Source organism: Piliocolobus tephrosceles, chromosome 10, assembly GCF_002776525.5.
Source record: "Piliocolobus tephrosceles isolate RC106 chromosome 10, ASM277652v3, whole genome shotgun sequence".
NCBI lineage: Eukaryota > Metazoa > Chordata > Mammalia > Primates > Cercopithecidae > Piliocolobus > Piliocolobus tephrosceles.
Window position 1 is genome coordinate 64,048,005 of NC_045443.1, and position 23,527 is coordinate 64,071,531.

The 23,527-nt window shown below is 39.6% G+C and overlaps 1 protein-coding gene across 1 annotated transcript in view; it reads right to left on the reverse strand.

Moving 5' to 3' along the window:
• Positions 1 to 10,587: 10,587 nt before the first annotated feature.
• Positions 10,588 to 23,527, reverse strand: part of LOC113224903 (serine/arginine repetitive matrix protein 3-like) — a 190,066-nt gene continuing 177,126 nt past the window's right edge. Inside the window, exon 3 of the mRNA XM_026454691.1 lies at positions 10,588 to 10,702. Within this exon, the coding sequence (XP_026310476.1) occupies positions 10,588 to 10,702 (115 nt within the window). The remainder of the gene's footprint in view (positions 10,703 to 23,527) is intronic.

Genomic DNA, 23,527 nt, shown 5'->3' on the forward strand with positions numbered 1-23,527 from the left:
TGTAGGGACATGGATGCAGTTGGAAACCATCATTCTCAGCAAACTATCACAAGAACAGAAAACCAAACACTGCATGTTCTCACTCATAGGTGGGAATTGAACAATGAGATCACTTGGACACAGGAAGGGGAACATCACACACTGGGTCCTATTGTGGGGAGGGGTCCTATTGTGGGGAGGGACAGCATTAGGAGATATACCTAATGTAAATGACAAGTTAATGGGTGCAGCACACCAACATGACACATGTATACATATGTAACAAACCTGCACATTGTGCACATGTACCCTAGAACTTAAAGTATTAAAAAAAAAAAAAAAAGGTGACTTCCATGGTGACATAAGAGCATCTCACAGAGAAAGGAAAATAAATTCATGATATTGCTAGAATGAAAAAAAAAAATGGCCAGACTGCATTTTCTTCCACAACGAATGGAGTACTTGTGAAAATAACTGAGATAATTAATATTAAAGAGTTTAATAGAATTCCTGGTACAAACCAAATACTTGAAAATTTCCTTTCAGTCATTCAGAGAGGTGGCATCTAATTCCTATTTCTAGTTCTTATTATTTCACTTTTTCCTGTCCCCTGTTCTGTATGTTCCTCTCTACTATGTACTTGCTCCTTTCTCTTCCCTCCCATCCCCATCTTCCTCTTCTTATGTCTTCTATCACATGAATAGGCAACCACTAAGTTCCTCTGTCATTAAACATTCAACAGAGACTAAACCCTTGAGTCCTATTGCCTGTCCCCATATAAACACATAGTGTGCCATCACACACAAAAAAAGACCACTCTTCCATCAACACGATGTTACAGCATATGAGCCAATGCAATGCTAGGGATAATTTTTAAAGGGGACTTTGCCTAGAAAGCTGGTAGATGGAACAGTGTACACAGACAGAAGACTCCAAGATCACCAGAGAAAAACTGGATGCAAACTAGTATCTATTTTGTACTTGAGATCTGACAAGTGTGGAACAGGAGAAAAAAGAGGTAAGAGGAGTCAGCAGAGCTGAACCGAAGCTAATTTCAGCCAATTAAATAGCTGTGTTCTTGAGTAACTGCTTAATTTCTCTGTGCCTCAGTTCCCTTATCTGTAAAATGAGACTATTTTGAGAATTAAATTAATCAGTACATCAGAAGCAGTGTTAGGAACATATTAAGGGATATGCAGTCATACAAATAAAGTATCATCTGTGAGTACTACCACCACTGCCATCATTGTTTTATTTCAAGACAAGTCCAAACCAAATATTAAAAGCATTAATATTAATCACAATAGCATTCTGCTTATTTCATATTTTGCCTTTCAGTTCCAAAAGCACCTTCCCCACAGTCTCCTTTTAGCTTCACAATAGTCCTGTGGGCCAGAAGGATTATTATCTCCTCTTTACAGACAAGACAGCCAAGGCTGCTTTAAATACTTGGTCTACTCTGCCATTCTCTGCAAGGTTCATAACCAAAGAGACACCTTTGGTGGATTCTGTCTCCAGAAATGGGGAAGAAAAACCACACAAGCAAAGTAAGAAACAAAACTGGGAGGAAAGGTCTTTCCCTCCCACCCCATCCATCACCAAGTTATGAGTCTACTACCCACTCTGCTTTGTTCATTTCTATTCACTCCATCCTCACAGCAACAGCCCTTATCATAGGACAACTGCAACTACCAGTTAATGTCTCTCTGGTCTCTTCCCACATAAAAACCCATAACGCCACTCTCCTTTGGGGGTTCCCTCATCTTCCCCTTTCACACTTCTCCAGTCATGATCCCATTGCAACTGTGCACCCCTTTTCCCTTAGTACTGCCCATTCCTTAATTTTTGGCCTTAGTCTTCACACTAGATTATAAATTATTTGAGGGCATGTGTCATGTTTATTCATCTTGATTTTCACAGTACTCATCAAAATACCCAATCCATGGTGCTCAATAAATCCATATTGAACAAACAAATGAAAACTCTATAATATAAATAGAGAGGGACTGGGGTACAGCCCTGACCATGTTTCGACTGTATTACATCAGTAAACACATTCATGGAAGGCTGCCTCCTCTGAGTAAAAACAATCTGATTAGAGACTAATGACTTTCCAAACTTGGGGAAAGGACCTAAAAAGGACCCCCAGGTTCTTCCTTTAGTGTCTCAATGATCAAAAGCTCTCCATTGAGAGGGTTCATAGTTAGGGTGAACACACATCCTGGTTTGCATAGAAAAGCCCTGATTTACAACTGTCATCCCGGTGTAAATAGCAACAGTGTCCCATTTTACTCTTAAAGACATCCCAGTTTGGACACTATACTACATAGTGGGGAAGAGGGCAGATCAGGTTTCAGCTCTGTTGCTTTCCAGCTATGTCACCTTGGTCAAGTTGTTCAACTTCTCTAAATTTCTGTTTTTACATCTGCAAAATGGCTATCTACTTAACAGCATTATAAAGATCATTATAAAGATCAAATGAGATAATGCATGCAAAGTTATTAGCATAATGCCTGACACACTGTTCAAAAATATTAGCCACTATTACTATCACTGAATTAGGGTGATCATGCCAGTGCACATGCAAGTGTGAGCAAAAAAATTACACTTACTGAATGTTAGCTCTCCAAGGCATTCTGGCAACAAATTGATCAGGTTTTTACTCAAGTCATATGTGAATGCCTTTTGTGTAACATTACAATAGCAGTTTTAGAGCACAGAAATTGGGAAATGCAGTGCAAAAGGCTGCAAGCTTAACCTATATTTTTTTTAATAATTTCAGTGAGACCACTTAGTGCTTTTGCTAACAACAGGGAACAGATCCGCACCTCCCGCTGCTGTGTTAGAACTCTTGCCAGCCACAAGGGAATAGAGAGCTATTTGAGAAATTGCCTCTCTCCAGTCTCTGATAATTATGTAAAGCGTATCATTGAGAACCTGTAATTGATACAAAAGGCTAACGCTGGAAAATGAGACTATTACTCTCTAGAATCTTCTTAGGATAAATGATACATTTATCTTAAAGGAAAGAGAATTGTAATACGCAGGAACAGGATGTAAAGGAAAGAAACTTCCTTGAATGGGGGATACAGCTGAAAACGTTACTCTTCAGCAGAACTGACACCAATCGGAAATGAACAATAATGAAATATAGAAGTTACAAGAAACAAAAGCTTTAACAGAAAAAAATGTAAATGGATTATAAAAAGAGAAGTTGCAACTTTCACATAAAGTTTAGTCTTGGATACAACACCTACCCAATGATTACCCACATATAATTTCTTGGGTAGAAAGGCAAAGCAGAAAGAAACAATATTTAAAACAGAAAAGAACAAAAAGTAATATTACTTATATCCGTGTAGAATAATATTTTGAAATGTCATCTAAAATACACACAATTCCTGGCAATTCTGTCTCAAAATTCTCCACTCTTTGAAGCTGAGACATCCATTTCTTAAAGGAGAGGACAGGGCCAGGAAAGAAAAAAAGATGCTTTTCCCCACCTTGGACTTCAAAGTAGAACTGTTTTTTTTTTTTTTTTTTTTTTTTTTTCTTTTTTCTTTTCTTTTTTTTTTTTTTTATTATACTTTAAGTTCTAGGGTACATGTGCATAACGTGCAGGTTACATATGTATACATGTGCCATGTTGGTGTGCTGCACCCATCAACTTGTCAGCACCCATCAATTCATCATTTATATCAGGTATAACTGAGTTAGAACTGTTTTTTAAAAGACTATGAAAACCTTGATTGTTCCCTTGTAAGAGCTGGGTACTTAGAAAGAGGTTTTCTGCTGAACTCCAAAGAAATTATTAAAATAGCAAAACGAGCCTGAAGAATTGACTATCCACTTCTCCAATTAGCCTTGTGGATCTTACAAACTGAGATCAAAACCCCAGAAGGGGAGGCAGAAACTTTCCAGAGAGACTCAGCACCCATAAGCTGAGGAGACTCAAGATCCCTGTTCAACTGAAACTCTCAATGGTGCCTCATACCCACGAAAGAAGGCTGCCACAGAGAAGAAATGCCAGCAGGCGAGTCTCAGCAGAGGACAAGCTGCCCCTAGTGCGCTTCACACCAGTTCCCCTTGGCACCTGCAGAGCAGGGAGGGGAGCTGGAATGTCCCATGGCCCCTTAAGAGAGGCCTGGAAAGGGGCTGAGGGCTGCTGGCCAATGTGCTATTCTCTCAGGGTGGTCTAAGACAAAAAATCTGTAGCAAAGGCTGTGAGTAGAACAAAGCCAGGAGTAGATGGAGGGCATACCTGACTCTCAGAGAGAAAACAGCTCCAGGAAAAAGCCAACGTGGCGGTGAAGTCAGCAGAGACAAGCCTATACTAAGATCAGATCACAGATCACGGACACTTAAGTAGCAGATGCAGTGAAGGCAGGGGCTCGTGCCTGAAGGCAGGGGCTCGTGCCTGAAGACCAGGTGGGATGAGACAGCTCAGCAAAAGCAAGAAGAACCAGATACAGCTGGTGAGCCTGCCAACGTCTCTCCTCCAAAGCCTCGAGGCTGCATAATCACCAAGCCGCCTAGCCACCCAGGAGGAAGAAGAACTCTGAAAGGCTCTATCTTTCTGTGAAAGAAGAGTGAGTCAGCCTGAAACTGACCTTGTTACCTTGAATGGGCAAATTACAAGGAAATGGGGAAATGGAGATTCAAGAGCTACATGGACTTCAGTTACACAAAAATTAAGTTATCATATGCGACTCTAAGTTAAAAATCCTCCAATGCATTATACAGTATATCCAAGCTATGGAAAATTTATGGGCGCAGTGGCTCACACCTGTAATCTCGGCACTTTAGGAAACCAAGTTGGGTTTATCACTTGAGGTCAGGAGTTCGAGACCAGCCTGGCCAATATGGTGATACCCATCTCTACTAAAAATACAAAAAAATTAGCCAGGCATGCTGGGGTACACCTGTAGTCCCAGCTACTTGGGAGGCTGAGGCGGGAGGATCATTTGAACCCAGGAGTCAGAGGTTGCAGTGAGCAGAGATCATGCCACTGCACTTCAGCCTGGGCGACAGAGTGATACCATGTCAAAAAACAAAACAAACAAACAAAAAGATTATCCCCAAATCCTATATAATAGAAGCTTTTAAGGTAAAAATGCTCATGAGAAATAGAATAAAATGACTAATTTTAAAAGTGAAAAACTGTGCATTATAATTGATAAATTAACTATGATCTCATATCTTGGAATGTTCCTAGATTTCAATTTCTGCTTATCCCTGAAGCCCAGTTACAACCTGCCCCATCTCTTCTCTCTCTGCAGTCAACTTTTTTTTTTCAAAAGCAAATCTGAGAGGTTTGCCTGTTGAAACTGCTCTCATATTCCCAAATGTAAAATCTCCTAATGACCCACAAGAGGAGGCTCCTGAGCTGGGCTCCCATCTCCAGCACCCATTCATCCATCCTCTACCTACTCTGAACATGTGGAACCACTTTTAGCTGGTGATAATACTAAGCAAAAATAAGATAGTAACAGTAACAATAAGAGCAAGATAAGATTAATTTTAAAGACAAATATTTATATATCATCATACCCAAAAAGCACTCTCTAACAAATACCTTATTTGACCATGACAACAATACCATGAAGAATCGATGGCAGACACCGATGTTGCTGTTGTTAATTACTGTTATTACTATTGCTACTCCTATTTTAGAGCATATAAATGAAGTCTCAATGGGTATGGGGATTTTTGCAAGATCACACACCTAAGTGAGAGCTACACTAGAGGTCTATGTCTCCAGGTGCCCTTTTCACTCTATCTCACTATCTCCCAGTATCACTCTTTAGATAAATGAATTTCAAATCTGGAAAGCTGGGGAATCGAGAAAGTAAAGCAATTAAAACTGTGGTGCATGAACCACTTGATCTTATGCTTTGTTTTTCTGGCTTTGCTAACTGTCACTTTAGGAGATAAAGTCATTTGAAGACTTCTTCTGGTTTTGCCTTAGGAGTAAAACATATTTTAATGAAAGTTAGCATTTCAAAATATAGCAGTACTTGCAAATAAGAAAGACTGCTGAAGCATAGAAATGTTTGAAAAAGAAGGATTAATGTTCAAATCATAATGCCTAATCATAATATTTACAAAATATTTATAAATGCAAAATTTCTCCCTGTGCCTCAATGTCCTCAGGGGTAAAATGGGATTAATAATGTGCCCACTTTACAGATTGTTATGAGGATTGAATGAGTGTCTGCCTTAAGGCACTTAAAATACTGCCTGGCATATAAGGAGCCCATTAATGTTACTTAGTACTGTTATCATTTCTAATGACATAATCATAAACTAGATATCTCCATCATTGTGTTTTCTTTTCTAGAAGTCAAGAATATTTATATCAGATATTTATTTGCCTTTTAAGTAACTTGAACATTTTATACATGTTTTGACAGTGTTTAGAGTATGTCTTATGTATTTCTATTCTAAAATACAAAATCTGTTAAGAAACTAACCTCTAAGAAATAACTATAAGCTTATACTTTTCTTTAAAAACTTTGAAGTTCAATATACTAAAAGAAACAGAGAGATGGCTCCCATATTAAACATGCTTTTCCTTAGCCAGAGAAGATATTTATTCCTAGATGCACCCTCCACCAAAAGAGAAAAAAATGCTACTGTAGTTAAATATAAATTTGGATAACAAAAGACCCAGATCAGCAGCTGTCTGTCCTTGGTGTGCATCCAAATCATCTAGGCTTCAAAAAGCTTTTAACAAACACAGAGATCAAGTTCTATCCCCTGGTGATTCTGATTCAACTGGTCAGGGGCACAAACCTAAAAAATGACCTTTTTTTTTTTTTTTTTTTTTTTTTGAGACAGGGTCTCGCTCTGTTGCCCAGGCTGGAGTTCAGTAGTGGAATCACCATTTACTGCAACCTCAACCTGGGGCTCAAGAGATCCTCCCACCTCAGTCTCCTGAGTAGCTAGAACCACAGGTGCACACCACCACACCCAGCTAATTTTTTTTTTTCATTCTTTTTTGTAGAGATGGGGTCTCAATATGTTGCCCCAGCTGGTCTCAAACTCTTAGACTCAAGCAATCGGCTTACCTTGGCCTCCCAAAGTGCTAGGATTTCAGGCATGAGCCACAGGGCCTAGCCAGTAACAGACTTTTATTAAGACAGAGTCTCTCTCTGTTGCCCAGGCTGGAGTGCAGGGGAGCGATCTCTTATCACTGTAACCTCTGCCTCCTGGGTTCAAGCAATTCTTGTGCCTCAGGCTCCCGAGTAGCTGGGACTACAGACACGTGCCACTACGCCCAGCTAATTTTCATATTATTTTTAGTAGAGACGGGGTTTTGCCATGTTGGCCAGGCTGGTCTCAAACTCCTGACCTCAGATGATCTGCCCACCTCGGCCTACAAAAGTGCTGGAATTACAGGTGTGAGCCACCTTACCCTGCCAGAACTGACATGTTTGAAGCCTGTTTAGGTTATAGGAATGTGTACTCAGGGTTAGGAACCATAGATCTAAAGAATTCCAAGTTCCTATTTTTGCTAATAGGAGCTAAAATATTGCGAGTTTATGATATGTTTTTCTACTGAACACGGTTGCTATCATCAAATGTGGAAAGCTATATTTAAATAAATCAAATACCAATGAATAAATAAAAATAAATAAATTCAAATCTGAGTAAGAGTGCCCTAAAAATATTTGAAGACTACATTTAAATAAATATTTTGGTCTTTTATAATCGTAATGGGTCATTAATAAAGAATCAATGCTAGAAGACAGAGTTGATCTACAAAAAACTGAAGCTCTAAGAAATTACATGATTTGTCCAAAGAAATAAAGTCAGTGCCAGAGTCCAATCTCAAACTTATTTTTCCTATTGCCACCTTTCTCTATTGTAAGTCTAGTTTGTCTGTGCATGGATGTGGTACACACATTCCTTTTTAAAAATAATTTCAGGCCAGGTACGGTGGCTCATGCCTGTAATTCCAGCACCTTGGGAGGCTGAGGCAGGTGGCTCACCTGAGGTCAGGAGCTTGAGACCAGTCTGGCCAACATAGTGAAACCCCGTCTCTACTAAAAATACAAAAATTTAGCCAGGCATGGTGGTGCACGCCTGTAATCCCAGCTACTCGGGAGGCTAAGGCAGGAGAATCACTTGAACCTGGGAGGCAGAGGTTGCAGTGAGCCAAGATCATGCCATTGCACTCCAGCCCAGGCAACAAGAGTGAAATTCTGTCTCACAAACAACAAAATAATAATAATTTCAAAGACTTTTTGAGAACTGTGATCCAACATTGCACATTATTAACGTTACATATGTTGAATATTGTAAGACATGTTTACAAAAGTCAAGTATACTAAATAATCAGTGGTGTAAGGTAAAATTCATTCTTTGATCAGGATAAATAGTTAATGGACTACCAAATTTTGATCAAAGTTACGTAATATAAATTTTCTTAAGCTCGTAGTTTATTTTATTTGCATAATTTTAAGGCCTAAACGTGTAACACAAATGTCATCATGTGTTACACTGTACTAACCTGCTATATTTCACATCATTGAATTTGGAGCTATATTTCTAATAGTAATAATAACTGCCACTTATTGAGTGCCTAATATATGCCACGCATTGTACTATTTTACATATATGGCTTTTAGATTAAATTTCATAGAGAGGTACACGGAGGCTCAGCTACTGTTTTCTGTTTGTTTGTTTGTTGTTTGTTTTTCTTACAGAGTCTCACTTTGTCACCCCGGATGGAGTGCGGTGGTGTAATCACGGCTCAATGTAGCCTTGACCTCCTAGGCTCAAACTGTCCTCCCAACAGCCTCCCAATAGCTGGGACTACAGGTGTGTGCCACCATGCCTGGCTCATATTTACATTTTTAGTAGAGACAGGGTCTCACTATGTTACTCAGTCTGGTCTTAAACTCCTAGGCTCAAGCAATGTTCCCACCTACGCCTTCCAAAATGTTGGGATTACAGTTGTGAGCCACACACCTGGCCAGCTCAGAGAACTTAAAATGCTCACGAGCATAACCATTTGGTGGCAAAGTAAATTTCCAATCCAGGTCAGTTTTGCTCCAAAGGCAATGCTTGATCCACAAACATATTTTACCTTATGATTATTAGAAATCTAAGTTTAATCTTATTGAATGCAAATCCAACTCAAATTAAAACTTTTAGGTAAAACTGATTTTAACTATAATTTAGGTTAAAAAAAAAAAACAATTGCCTGTGAAAACACTGATGCTATTAACATAAACAGAGATGAACACAAGTCAAAACTGGATAATGCTGAATAATGCTGTTAAAGAACTTACTTGTTAGTCTGGGTATCAGAGAAAGATGACACAACATTTGGAAGTACTACACCTGCAACTAAATATTATTCTCTGCTCAATATCAGATAGTTAGCACCAGGGAATATAAAATTAGGTGAAAAAAGAATAGATAAAATTTTAATAAATGTAAATAATTATAACTGGAATACAAATGAGTTTATTATACATATTGATGGGTTAACCATCTGTAGATCTGAAAAAGAAATTATCTGTCTAAAGAAAAATTTTAGCAAGAGGACAGAGAATGTGACAGGGTAACAGGTGTGCTGTGTCTAGAAAGAACTTCATCAGTGCCAGAATTGAAACACAGGCTGTGGATCTTTTATCTTGCAGGATCACCAGTGGATGCTCAATGACTTTATGAGGTCTTCCTCAGAGATTTAACATCACAGAGAACATACGGATTTGAGAGGGAAATGGGGAAAGTAGTAAAGTGTTGCTATATTTTAGTGTTGTTCTAAAATTATATGGTTCATTTAAACAGCAATTTTATAATTGTTATAAAGTAACTAGAAGTCATGTATACTTCGATAAGGAATTTGTTTTAATGAAGTAAAAGTGAAAAGATCTCAAAGCAAGGTAAAGCTTTTATACTTTTTCCACCATGAAGATTTAGTCCATATTTAGAAAACCACTAGCAAAAGTCCCAACCATTTTGGAGATAATGTCAAGGATGACTAAAATTCATACAAGGCCTTGCAAAGCCTTACTATGAAATATTAAGTAGGTTGCAGTTGGGACTTAATGGTCCAGGACCTCTCAAGGGCTCAAGTTTTATGTATCAAGAACCTAGCAGAGCAGCTACCCCCGGGAAAATGTTCATATCTGAGTGGCTACAAAGCACATACTTTCAGAAGGATGGGACAGCGGAAGGCCTGGCTGCAGTCAGGAAGTAAGAAGGGATTTCTCTCCCATCTGAAGGTTGCACCAGAAGGATGTGGGCTGGTGTGGTGATTTTAGAAAGATGACCGAAGGGGTGGATCATCAAAAGTAGAAGAGGAGTAGCTGCATTCTCTTTGTCATAGGGGCTAAATACTGGGAGGACTGAGCCTCTGTTTGGTGTTTCCCCCCACAGAGCATTGAGGTAGCCATGCTCCTTAAAGATGACAAGGATAAACACCATAAAATTGAATCAGTAGGAAGAAAAATGCTTTGACATGGAGATTTCCTTCCTTCTTTCACATGGGAAAGTACCTTGGGAAAGAGCTGAGAGATAAGGAGACACCATTAGAAAATATGACTGAGGCAAATTCTTCCCCTATACAGAGGAAAAGGAATTTGAAGCCTCCTAAGAGAATCCCTCCATGTTTCCTGAGACAGAGGAGTGAGAAGAGCAGACTATGATATACCTCCAGTGGGACACAGCGAGAAATTCCAGTTCAAACCAGACAGCAATCTTCTTCCTAACGGATGGGCAGAGGAAATACAGCTTAGATAGTCAAAATCAAGGGCCTGTGATGGCTCAGGGCAATCCTGGCAACAAAGAAAAAGAAACTCATGACATCTCAGGGGAAGTAGCACCCACACTTGCTATGAGGAGTCACAAGGGCAGAAGTGGTGTCAGGGTGAGCACAGGTGAAAGATGGGGTCCAGAGATGACAGTAGAGATGGTGACAGGGTAGTGACAGTTGGAGACTCTGGCTCTTCTTAAAGTTGTCCCATTGCACAGCCTGGAAGGGACAGGTAGGAATTCCATCACCAATTCCACCTTGGTCCCAGCCACCATCATCTCTTACCTGGATGACTACAGTAGCCTCCTAATTGGTCTCCCTGCTTCCCCTTTGTCCCTTCAGTGTTGATTCAACATAACTTCCAGAGAGATTCTTTTTTAAAAAATGTTTTATTTAGAAATAATTTTAGACTCACAAAAAAATGCAAAAACAATACAGAGAAATTCTATGTATCTTTCTCCCAGTTCTCACCAATGAGAGCAAGTTACATAACAATAGTACATTACACAACAAGGAAACTGGCATTGGTACAATACTTTAAACAAGAGACCTTTTTAAGAGTCTACCCTCTTTTCATGTACTCACTTTTATATATGCACATATATACACATTTTGGCTATGAAATGTTATCACACATATAGATTTATGCAATCGTTATTACAATCAGGACACAAAACTGGAATGGATGTAGTAGCTCACACCTGTAATCCCTGCATTTTGGGAGGCCAACGCAGGAGGATTGCTTGAGCCCACGAGTTTGAGGCAAGCCTAGGCAACATAATGAGACCCCATCTCTACAAAAATTAAATTTTTTAAAAAAACAAGCCAGGTATGGTGGTGCACACCTGTGGTCTGAGCTACTTGGGAGGCTGAGTCAGGAGGATTGCTTGAGCCTGGCAGATCAAGGCTACAGTGAGCCAAATAGCACCACTGCAGTCCAGCCTAGGTGATAGAGCAAGACGCTGCCTCATAAATAAAACAAAACAAAGACAAAAACAAAAAACGAAATGGATGCAGAATTGTTCCATCACCACAAAGAAACATCCTATGCCACTCATTTATAGGTATACCCTTCCCCAACTCTAAACCCGAACAATCACTGATCTCTTTTCCATCACTATGATTTTTCCATTTTTAACATATAAGTGGAACCATACAGTATAAAACCTTTTGGAGTTGGCTGTTTTTTTTTTTTTTTTCAGTTAGCATAATGTCCTTGAGATCCATGCAAGCTGTTAAATATATCTGATATTTCTTTATTTTTATTACTTTTTGAGACAGAGTCTTGCTCTTTTGCCCAGGCTGAGCACAGTGGTGCGATTGTGGCTCACACAGCCTCCCAGGCTCAAGAGATCCTCCCACCTCAGCCTCCCAAGTAGCTGGAACTACAGGTATACAACACCACACCCGACTAATTTTTTTTTTTTTTTCCTGGTAGAGAGAGGTCTCATTGTGTTGCCCAAGCTAATCTAGAACTCCTAGGCTCAAGCAATCCTTCTGCATTGGCCTCCCAAAGCACTGGGAATACAGGTATGAGCCACTGCTCATGGCTGTTTTTATTCTTGAGTAGTTTTCCATCGTACTGATATACCAAAGTTTGTTTTTCCATTTACCCATTGAGCACTGAAAGACATTTGGGGTCATTTCTGATTTTGGACTATTGCAAATAAAGCTATTATGAACATGAATACATAAGATTTTGTGCAAACATACATTTCATTTCTCTAGGATAAATACCCAGCAATGTGACTGCAGAGTCAAAAGGTTAATGCACGTTGAACCTCATTGGAAATTGTCAAATATTTTTAAGATCATTTTAAATCAAAGGTCATGTTAAATCACCTCTTATTCAAAACCCTCCAATGGTTTCAGCATCTTACTCAAAAGCCAAAGTCTGTCATTCAGTCATCCCAAAGACCCTACACTACCTGGCCCCTGATTCCGCTCTAGCTTCATCTCTATTCCTCTCCTCCCTGATCATTCGGCTCCAGCCACACTGGTTTCCTTGCTACTCCTCTCACCAGCCAGTCCACTCCCAACTCAGGGCCTGTGTACTTGCTGCTCCTTCTGCCTGGAATGCTCACTCCTCAAAAGTCCATGTCCTTGCTCCCTCATCCATAAGGTCTGGCCTTTCAATTAAAGTACCTCCCTTTCCTGCTTTATTTTATCCAGAAAGGACACACTTAAAAGTCTTTCTCCAATATCTCCTGTAAGTACCCACTGGGGTTCATGGAGGAAAGCCCTAGAGGGTATATGCATTCCCACAATTCCGTCTCTCCTCAGGTTCTTCAGTTTCCTAATAGTTCACTCTCAGCCTCCATCAATTTACCAACCAGTGTCCGCCCCCTACCAAGCCAGCATGTATGTCTTGTCTCTTTCTGGAGGCCCCACTCTCTTCTTAGATTTTTAGTCAGTTGGTTATCTTGCAACCAAGGTCCTCCGTGAGTTCCAGACAATTCATAAATTGTAGCTTGATACACTTTTTAATTTTTGCCTTATAAGAACAGAAACAATGCTCTTTCTGCTGCCTATGCCCCAGGAGGAAAGCCAGGGTCTTCTGTATCCCAGCGTGTGCTGAATGATGTTCTATGACCACTGGCCCTTCCACATTTCCCTGACTTTGCCTTCCAAGGTCCTCATATGCCCAGGACTGCCAAGGCTCCTGAGCTAATCATGAAAATGGCAAGAATTAGATCAGAAGACATAAACTGCCTCCCATACACAGACCTGGGAATTAAATTGTGCTGTCAATCAGATCCTGCAAGGGACAAGCAGTAGAGGTCCCTGAGGCCTTCTGATGGCAATTTTTCCAGTTACTGTGTTGAAACAATTTTTTTTCCATAACCTTCATGGATATGATGACCAATAACTTTGGCTCCTTGTAGGACTAGAACCCTAGCCACAGACCCATCTAAGCCCCTCTCTCAGGGTCTCGCTGTCATCCTCCAGTCAGTGTTTGCCATGCTGCTGTGAAGAAGCAGGTGCTTCTGCTATAGATTAGCTGTGCCTGACTTTGCATTCTGTGCCCCACCTGGAACCCCCAATGTGCCAGATTGTCAGCCTCTGGTACCATGAAGTGCCTCCACCATACCCATTCTTGCGATAGGTCTGTGGATTGCTCAGATGCCCTTTGATATGGTTTGGCTGTGTCCCCACCCAAATCTCATCTTGAATTGTAGCTCCCATAGTCCCCATGTGTCATGGGAAGGACCTGGTGGGAGGTAATTGAATCATGGGGGTGGCTTTTTCCCATGCTGTTCTCATGACAGTGAATAAGTCTCACAAGAGCTGACAGTTTCATAAAGGGCGGTTCCCCTGCACACGCTCTCTTGCCTGCTGGCATGTAAGATATACCTTTGTTCCTCCTTCGCCTTCCACCATGATTGCGAGGCCTCCCAGCCATGTAAAACTGTCAGTCCATTAAACCTCTTTTTCTTTATAAACTACCCAGCCTCGGGTATCTCTTCTAGCAGTGTGAGAACATACTAATTCACCCTTATAGTAGTCAACGGTCACAGCCTCACTTGGTCTGGATCCATTCTCTCCCCTTGTTTCTACCTGAGCCCTGAGGTATTGGTCAAGTTCTCTACTGGGCACCATTAATAAGCAGAAATGAGATTTGATTAGCAATCATTGCCTTATTCAAGAATTTCTCCCCAAAGGTAAAGCTGGCCCCGGAGCCACCACTACCTCCTGCAGTTAATGTAACCAGTGGTACTGGTTTACTTTCATATTAATGTTCATTTACCAGAAGATGAGGAAGTTATATACACTCTATAGCACACTGTGTTCCTTATCATATTTTAAAATACAACACTAGTACATTTTTGTTACTAGTTTAGCCTAAAGAATAAATGTGTATAAAACTCAAACTGACTATGGCCACTTCTTATATCAGAGGGGAAAGTAAAAATTCCTGTCATTGAGAAAAAAGTCATTGCCAGTTCTGCTATATTGGTAAAGAATCAATGGTCATTTTGTTTAGCAAGATATTAACCAATTTGTAGACAAAGGCAGGCAGGAAGCCAAATAAGGAGTTGTCAGCTAGACAACCATGCATAAAATGTAAGAAAAACTGTATTTAAAGTATAGTTAGAAAGGGAGTAGGGTGAAGTTGCAAGAGACTGGAGCTTGCTACAAGGGTGACCTAAGAGAATTCTGTGGTGGGATGGCTGGAGGACATTTAGAAACAGAAAATTCTAAATTCAGTTTGAGGTTGTGTTGTGTTGATGTAACCACTAACTGATCCCTGTTGCCCCAAACGTTCAATAAAGTCTGTTATACTTAAAAATGCCTTGTGTGTGTGCAATTGCAGGGAAGTCTAGGGGGAGAAGGAAGCCAGGAATGGGTCACTATGGAGCACAGGGAAGCAAATGGCAAGGGAGATCAACACTTCAATGGGAAGTGAAAGTTAAAGCCAGAGTGGCCGTGAGAATACTACCTCTGAGGAATTTGGGAAAAAAAAAAAAAAAAAAAAAAAATCTTTGGTGGGCCTGGATGCACCACTGGATGCAGAATAGAGGGTTTTTGTCAGTGTTTTGTAAATCCAGTTAAGAAGGGCTTCTAAGGTGTCATCTGTGATATGCTTTTGCACGTGAATGGCTACCCCTTCCAGAGGCATGGTTGTGGTATAAGTTAATGTTGTGGTGACATAAAGAAAGATGTGAAGGGGTTAACATACTGCTGCAAAGAACAGCTCTGGCAGACTGAAGAATAAGTCAGGAAGCTGTTTTTAGAATCAAGAGAGTTCTAAGTTAACCAGCCATAATAAATTCTGTATTCAAAGTTAAGTGTCACGAAACTAGAATTAAGAAGATAGCTTGGCAGTTTTCTGGTTGCAAGATTTCAAAAACATTCCCATGATAAAGGAACAAATAATTAGAATGTGTCAAGGCATTTTGCAGACACTCTTCCGAAGACCTGCTCCAAAGGCAACAGGAAGCTGCTCTGAGAGGCAGTGTCGCACAGTGGTTACACATGCAGGCTCAGGAGCCAGTTTGCCTGAGTCCAAGTGCTAGCTCAGCTATTTGCCAGCTGCGTGCTCCTGGGCATGTTGCTTATGTTTGCTGTGATTCCATTTTCTTATCTATAAAATGCGAGCAACAATAAACAGTTAGAAATTCACAGTGCTGTTGGGAAGATGGCATGAATTAATGCATGGGAAGCACTTAGATGGGCACCCAGCACCCAGGAGGCACTTGGTATGTGTCAACACTCTTTTCATGAAAGAGCTGTAAGTGCTCACTGAAAGTGCCCTAAAGCCCTGCCCCAAGAGCTAAGAATCACACTCCCCCACTTAGGGAGAAAGCTTAAGGTCACAGTTTTAGAGTCTTCCATGAAGGTGAGAATCAAGACAGAGCAATTGTCAGAGTTTCTGCCTCCTTATTAGCTTCTGAAAACAGAGAAAACTCCACTAGTTTAACAACTGCACATGCTATAATACCACTTACGTCAGAAAAATACACAGATCCCTTAATTAAGACCCAGCGGTTACAGCCGAGGAAGGCAATCAGCTGCTTCAGAACATGTGCTTCAAAGACCAACCTACGAATGCATGGGAGGCAGTCATGACAGTGGCAGATGAGCTAAACAGACAAGGTTTTCTCTAAATAGAGATTTTCACAAACAGTTGATGAAATGACAGTACACCAGGTAACAGATCCAATTATGGCAAAAGAGGGGAAATTAATGCTATGTCTTAGCATACCATGTTTAGTCCAATGATCTCTTTTTGTGAATTCTAGTATGTATCTTTTTACTTTGAGTTTGAAATACCTTTCTAATGTTTCCCTGTTCAAGATGTAAGTGTGAATCCAAACACACACATACACACCAGTAATGACTTTGTAAAACCAAGTAATAATAATCTGCTACAAATTGCTAGGATCCATTTTTTTCAAGAAAAAACAAAAGCCAAATCCTTGCAAAGCAAAGAAAAATAATCAGTACTGACAAGAATACATTGCCTAACCTGTGTACTGTAAAATCTCAACAACGGTAGAGTAGTTAAAGGGAAAAATAATGTTTATTTATCATCTTTATCACCTAAATGCATGTCCAAATACTATGTTCCACATTCCCCAAAAAATCTACAAAGTGGAGGAATTTTTAAGATCCTTTTATTTATGTTAGCTGAGGCAAGACTGAGATTCAAAAGCAGTTCTCTCTGGGTTCAAAGCCTGTGTTGTGCCCACTACACTAACATCCCGAGACACAGAGTCCTTCGCCTTCCTCAGGAACTGGTTATAGCTTATGGCATTTTTTTCTTTAATGATGCTCACTCTTAAGAAATGTTTCCTAATATTTAATCTAAATCCCACTCTTCTCTTCCAGTTTAAACAATTCCTTTTATTTGTGTCCTCGATGGGGAGAGAGAACATTGGACAGTGTCCTCCTTAATAACAGCTCTTTAACAGTTATCAAATTGCTTCTACTCCAGGCTAAATGCATCCAACTCCTTCAACCTTTTGTTAAAGGGCCAATTTTCCAACCTATTGATAATTGTATTTGCTCTTCTCTGGACCTTTTCCAGGCTCTGGATGTTGCCCTCAAAATGCATATATATATACTCCTCTTATCATGAAGAACCTATGCCAAGTAAAGCTAAAATAATCCGTCCCAGTTCTTTCATATGAGAAAGAGATTCTTAATTTTAATAAAAGCTCTATTTTGTTAGGATATCCGTTAGCAATTTACAATCCCTTATCATTATAGATTTCTTTTTATGACACTCTTTCCTAGTCCAGCTTGTGCCCAATGTAGTGTGTTTATTAGCAACAATTATAACTACCTTGAAATTACTCTCTAAAAACATGCCAAGTGCTTTGATGCCTAGAGGGATAGCAGCCTGTGCTGATAGGGATTGACTTGTTGAACAGGAAAGTTTAAGTAAGGCCTCAACACCAAGGATCCTGGCAATAGCCAGGAGAAACAGAGCATTATGACAGAGCATGCATGTGACAGCATCAGTATCTTCTTACAGCAGGGGCTTGCAGCATAGAAAGGGATCAGGTCTTGTTTTACTGATGTTATATCCCTGGCACTTCTCTTTGTGTTTCTGCCTGAGTAACTCACTCTAATTTCTCAATTTATGTCCACATTGCTTCTTGGATGACTCTTTTAAGTCACCCCAGACTGAACTTGATCTCTATCTTCTTTGATATTAGCAATCTCATAGAAAGTTGCAGGAAGGCAGGTAAGAATACCCAGGTCCAATAAAGGCTTAAAGGGAGCTCTCTCATTCACTAGTCAATGAATGAGAAACACTCATTGAAACACTCTTTCATTGAAATGCTGCTGGCAGGACAGAATGTACTTCCTGTAGACATCATTGGAAAGAAACTCTGTTCCTGTCCCATGTGAAAAAATTTTTTTTTTTTTTGAGTCAGGGTCCTGCTGTGTCACCCAGACAGGAATGCAGTGGCACGGTCGTAGCTCAGTACATTCTCGAACTCCTGAATTCAAGTGGTCCCCCAACCTCAGCCTCCTGAGTAGCAAGGATTACAAATTCATACCACCATATCCGATTATTTATTTTTCTATTTTTTATAGAGATGAGGTCTTGCTACATTGTCCAGGTTGGTTGAAAACTCCTGGCCTAATGCAGTCCTCCCACCTTCGCCTCCCAAAGCACTGGGATTACAAGCATGTGCCACTGCATCCAATCCATGTGAGATTCTAACCTCATACAACTCATCTTTTGCTATGGGGTAGATACTAGACTTCAATTGCTCATGCATGCAGAAGAACTACTCGGTCCTATACTTCTCTATCCCACAACTACTGTAATGAGTACTGCTGTGAAATGTCTCCGGGCCTCTTTGAAAATCTCCATATTCATAGAAGAACAAAGAAAGGGACAGCAGAAATAGCTGTGAATATATTCTCCATTCTTGGGCAGGACCAGTCTATATATGTGATTTTCGGGCAGGCACTTCCTGCCTGAAAATGTCCTCTTGAGCGCTAGCAGAAATAGCTGTGAATACATTCTCCATTCTTGGGCAGGATAGCATATGTGATTTTTAGGCAGGCACTTCCTGCCTGAAAATGTCCTCTTGGATGTTAGAAATAAGGAGAAAAGGAGGAAATTAGAGTTGGGAGAAGTAAAGAGATTGGTGAAGGAGGAATAGATGTTTTTGTATTACAGCCATGGGAAAAATAAAGAAAATAGATCAGGTATGATTAGGCTTATCTTTATATCATAAAACTCCCAATATGTGGCTAAAACAAGACAGGTTTGTTTCCTCCTCAGATAAAGGAAGTAGAGATGTAAGCATTTGTTATGAATGTTTGTACCCCTCCAAAATGCAAAAGTTGAAATCCTAACACTCACCCTTATAAAAGAGACCCCAGAGAGCTCACTCTCTCCTTCTACTATGTTAGGACACAGGGCAAACACTACCATCACATCTATGAAGCAGGAAATAGCCCTCACTGGACACCAAATCTGCCAGCATCTTGATCTTGGACTTCCTAGCCTCTGGAACTGTGTAAAGTAAGTACCTTTTGCTTAAGCCACCCAGTCTTAGCCTGAACTGACTAAAACAGACACATATGCTGCTATAGCAGGTCCAAAGTCATCAGGAACTCTGGAGCCTATCTTTCTGCATAGTTTCTATCTGCAAGGCCTAAGGTAGCTATAGTGCTTCAGATATTACATTCCAGGCAAAAAGAGGAGGAAGAAAGAAAGGACCAAAAAGATTTCCCTCTCAATGGAATTAGCCTGTTTCACATAGCCTTCCCGAAAGCATACCCAAGGACTTCTACCTAATCTCATTGACCACCCATCGGAAGCTAGGAAATAAGAATGTGTAACTGGGTACATTGCCAACTGGAAAAAATCAGGTTTCTAGGACTAAATGGAGAATGGATATTGGGTAGGCATGTAGCAGTTCTATGCTAAAAGCTAGGATAAAATACTTTTGGTCTTGGCTCTTAAATCCTGCATGTTTTTTCGAAGTAGGAAGGGAACGTACTTTTCTGAAAGTAGGAAGGGAATGCACTGCTATTTCCCTAATTTGACATTTCTCCCATGGGAGTAGAGATACATGAATGAAAATGAACAAGAATATTTAAATTGGCTGCATGGAAATTTATCACTCACATCTTCTAAATTATTTTTAAGTTTAAAATGAAAGGAAATTTTGATTACATGGGTAAAAGAACAACTTTATTATTTCAGAGGGAGCTATTCAAACTGAAATGTAGAGCGTTGTTTTGAAAACAAAAACCATCCATTAGAGGGGGAGTTAGTTCAACAAAAGAAAAGAATGAAACCAGCAAACATCTGCAATTTCACATGATGAGGGGAACAAAATATAAAGCTCAGTTATTTTAAGCAATGGACAAAAGAAAAAGTGAAAGCAGAAGTAGGCCTAAGACTTGTCACTCTTGCTGCCACAGGGCATACCACTCAATCACTCTGTGAGGACATACCTTGTGGAAAGGGAGGCCCTCCATATTTCACTCAGTTCTGCTTATGCTTCCTGAGACCCTCCAAATAGAAAAATCATTATATGTTTTGACAAGAGACTTTCTTTTTTGCAAAGGTATCAAATAGTCTTACAAGGGAAGATGGCACACATTAAGAGATCGTTTTTATGATGAAGAATAAAAGCCCTCCAATTCAAGGCTATGTCAGGAAAGCTGGGATGTACAGTAGCCTTAATAAACCTGGATTGACCTTTACAATCAGGAACTAAGATTATACCTGAGACTTATTGTTCTGCAAATGACACCTAAACCACAGGTCCAAGTCTTATATCTGGTCTGAGGGTAACATGGCATCAGGCAAGAGACAGGGAGCAATAAGAAGAGAGAAGAACTGCTCTTATTTCCTTGTTACCTTATCACTGCCATAATGAACTAAAGTTCCACTGAGTGCTCCACAAGTGTATTGTAATGTTTGGGAAGGAATGGCATACAGAAAGCCTTCTCAAAGTTATAATGCATTCAGCAACAAAAAACTTTAAGTATTTCTTGCTGAGATGATCCTTCAGATTATGTGCATATGGGCAGAAAGCATGAGGTTTGGAGTCAGAAATACTTGGCTGGGAATTAAGACCCATGATTCACTGGGCAAGGGTAACATTGGGAAAGCAATTAATATTTTTCACATGCAAAACTGGGGAACTAGTTCTTTACAATGGTGTTGCAATGATTCAGTGAGATGATACACAGTAAGCATCTGGCACTTAGTAGGTATTCAACAAGTGTTAGACTCTCTCCCTCTCTCCCACCTCCCCAGCCTTCTTTCCCACTCTCAACAATTCACTGTTTTGGATTTAGGTTCACGTATTTAGCAAAATTTGATCATATTAATATATTATGAGGTTAAATGAGAATGCCACTCATTATCACAAACATGGATAAAAACTTTTGCTCCTTCACAGTGTGACATTAGTCATAGAACTCCAAGAAACAGGTGGCCTGAGGGATGATTTCAGGCAAAGATTCTGGGATGGTGCAGAAGTATGTGAACACCACCAGCTTCAAATCTCAGATCAGCTGAGCAGTCTCCCAGATGTCATTCAGCAGTCTTCCTCCTATACTCAGTCCTTTGCTCCAGGACTAGGAGACAATTCATGAAAACTGCCAGTTTTATTCATCAGCTCAAAGCTGAGGTTACCAAGTAAGGCCACTTTGGAATACTGCAAAGGAGATACATGGAGAGACAAAAGTGAACGGTAATTTTTCATACCAATGATTTAATATGGAAAATAGTGACAATCATCTGGAAAAATTCACTTAGAAATCATTTAATATATTTGGATATAGACACAGAAATACTAATGTTGTTGTTTTAAGAGTTTATATTTCAAAATGAAATATACAGACCCTTAAATGCATATTGTTGTTAGTGCTTTTGAACTATTGAATAGTAAAGATAACATGTTCTGTGTGAAATGCTCACTTCTTCAATGCTCGGAAGTGAGGTACTAGGGAAAGCTTCACATTTATGTGACAAATTAATTGCTAAATTCTGTTTTTCAGACCATGGAGTTCTGATTTGTTTACTTTTAAATACATTATTTATACAAATAAAGTTTTTTTTAGAGTAAATGCAAGAGAAGGGTATAGAATTAAATAACCAGCCAAATTCTGAAATAAGACCAAAACACCCATTAAAATACTTTCTTGTTAATTCACATTTAATGACTGGGAAATCCTTTGCTTATTACTATGCTATGCAAATCAACATGCAAAAAGCATTAAAAAATTTAGAGCACTGCACTGCAATCCATAGTTATTTATTCTGACAATTCTAGTTGTTTTAATTATTCACTATAGTACTTTATGGCAGAGTGTAAACGTGCTGCAGTATTTTTGTTTTTGTAAGTTTAAAAGTCTATGTACTGCAATATTTCAAGAGCACTTTTTCCCTCCCATTAAATGCTTTGTATAATCAGGAAAGAGACTGCCTTTTAAGAAAGCTTTCAAGGTTATTTACTGATATAGTAGAATAAATTACGTCCTACTCTTCACCTACTTTTACAATTTGAAGACTTTGAAGAAATATAAGCTATTTTTTAAAGAAAATCTCCAAAAAAAATATTGTGGGCTTTGCTTAATGAAATTCTTAAGGTTAAGTTTTTAGTATTTCAAGGCTTCTGTTTGAAGGGGAGGTAGGAAAGAAAACCACAGATATCAAGTAATCGAAGAAAGATTTTAGGAAATACTAAATTTTCTCTTTAAAGTCTATTTGTTGAACGTAAAACAACATAGACACAGGAAGGCTTGAATCTATAGATACTGTTCTTTCCCAAAATGATATGGCAATAAAGACTTAGAGATCAAGGATAATTAGGTATCACCAAAGGCATCTGCACTTGCCACACTCAAGAATAGGGTTTATGGATTGCTGCCTTCTGATGGGGGATGAGGAAGAGAGGTGGAAGTTAAACTCTTCTCTACTTTTACTCAACCAAGCAAAGGTTTTCAACAGATAGTCCCTAGACACAGCAGTGCAGTGTTTCTGCACCTGTTGACACTTTAGGATACTGGATATTTCTTCAGTAATAAGGCACTGACTCTTTAAGAGAGCAACTTTATGTCTGCTATTAGAAAGCAACTTTATGTCTGCATTTTAGGAAGTATGGTATTTAATAGACGGTTCATATCCTTTATATAACAAATACTGTAATGTGCCACTAGAAATGAACAGCAGGAAGGGGAAACATTTTTCTCCCTGCAATATAGGCTAGAGGGCACTGTAGTATAATCTTAGCAGAGACGTTTTCAACCTTTCTATAACCCAGACTTTTGCACATCAGTTATTGAACAAATATTTCAAACCCCTGCATGGTGATGATGCCCAACCCACTGGCCAAGAACTGCATGGAAAAATTGAAGTAATGAAAGTATTAATTAGTCCAAATGATAAGGAGCAAGTATCACCAATGGAAAATCAATTGATCTGAGAGTTGGCTGGTGGTGTATTCAATTATGAGTTAAAATAATAAAGGTTAGAAAAGTGTATGAAATTCTGGGAATTTATATTCTGAGACTGTGTCTAAAAGACTAATTAGGGAGTTCATCATATATTAGTTATTTGCTTATGAAAGCCCCATTCCTTTAAACAGAAAGCTTGCTAAAATGTAAGATTGGGCCGAGGCGGGCAGATCAAGAGGTCAAGTGATCGCGGCCATCCTGGCCAACATGGTGAAACCCCATCCTCTATTAAAAATACAAAAATTAGCTGGGCATGGTAGCGGAGGCCTGTAATCGCAGCTACTCAGGGGACTGAGGCAGGAGAATCACTTTAACCTGGGAGGCAGA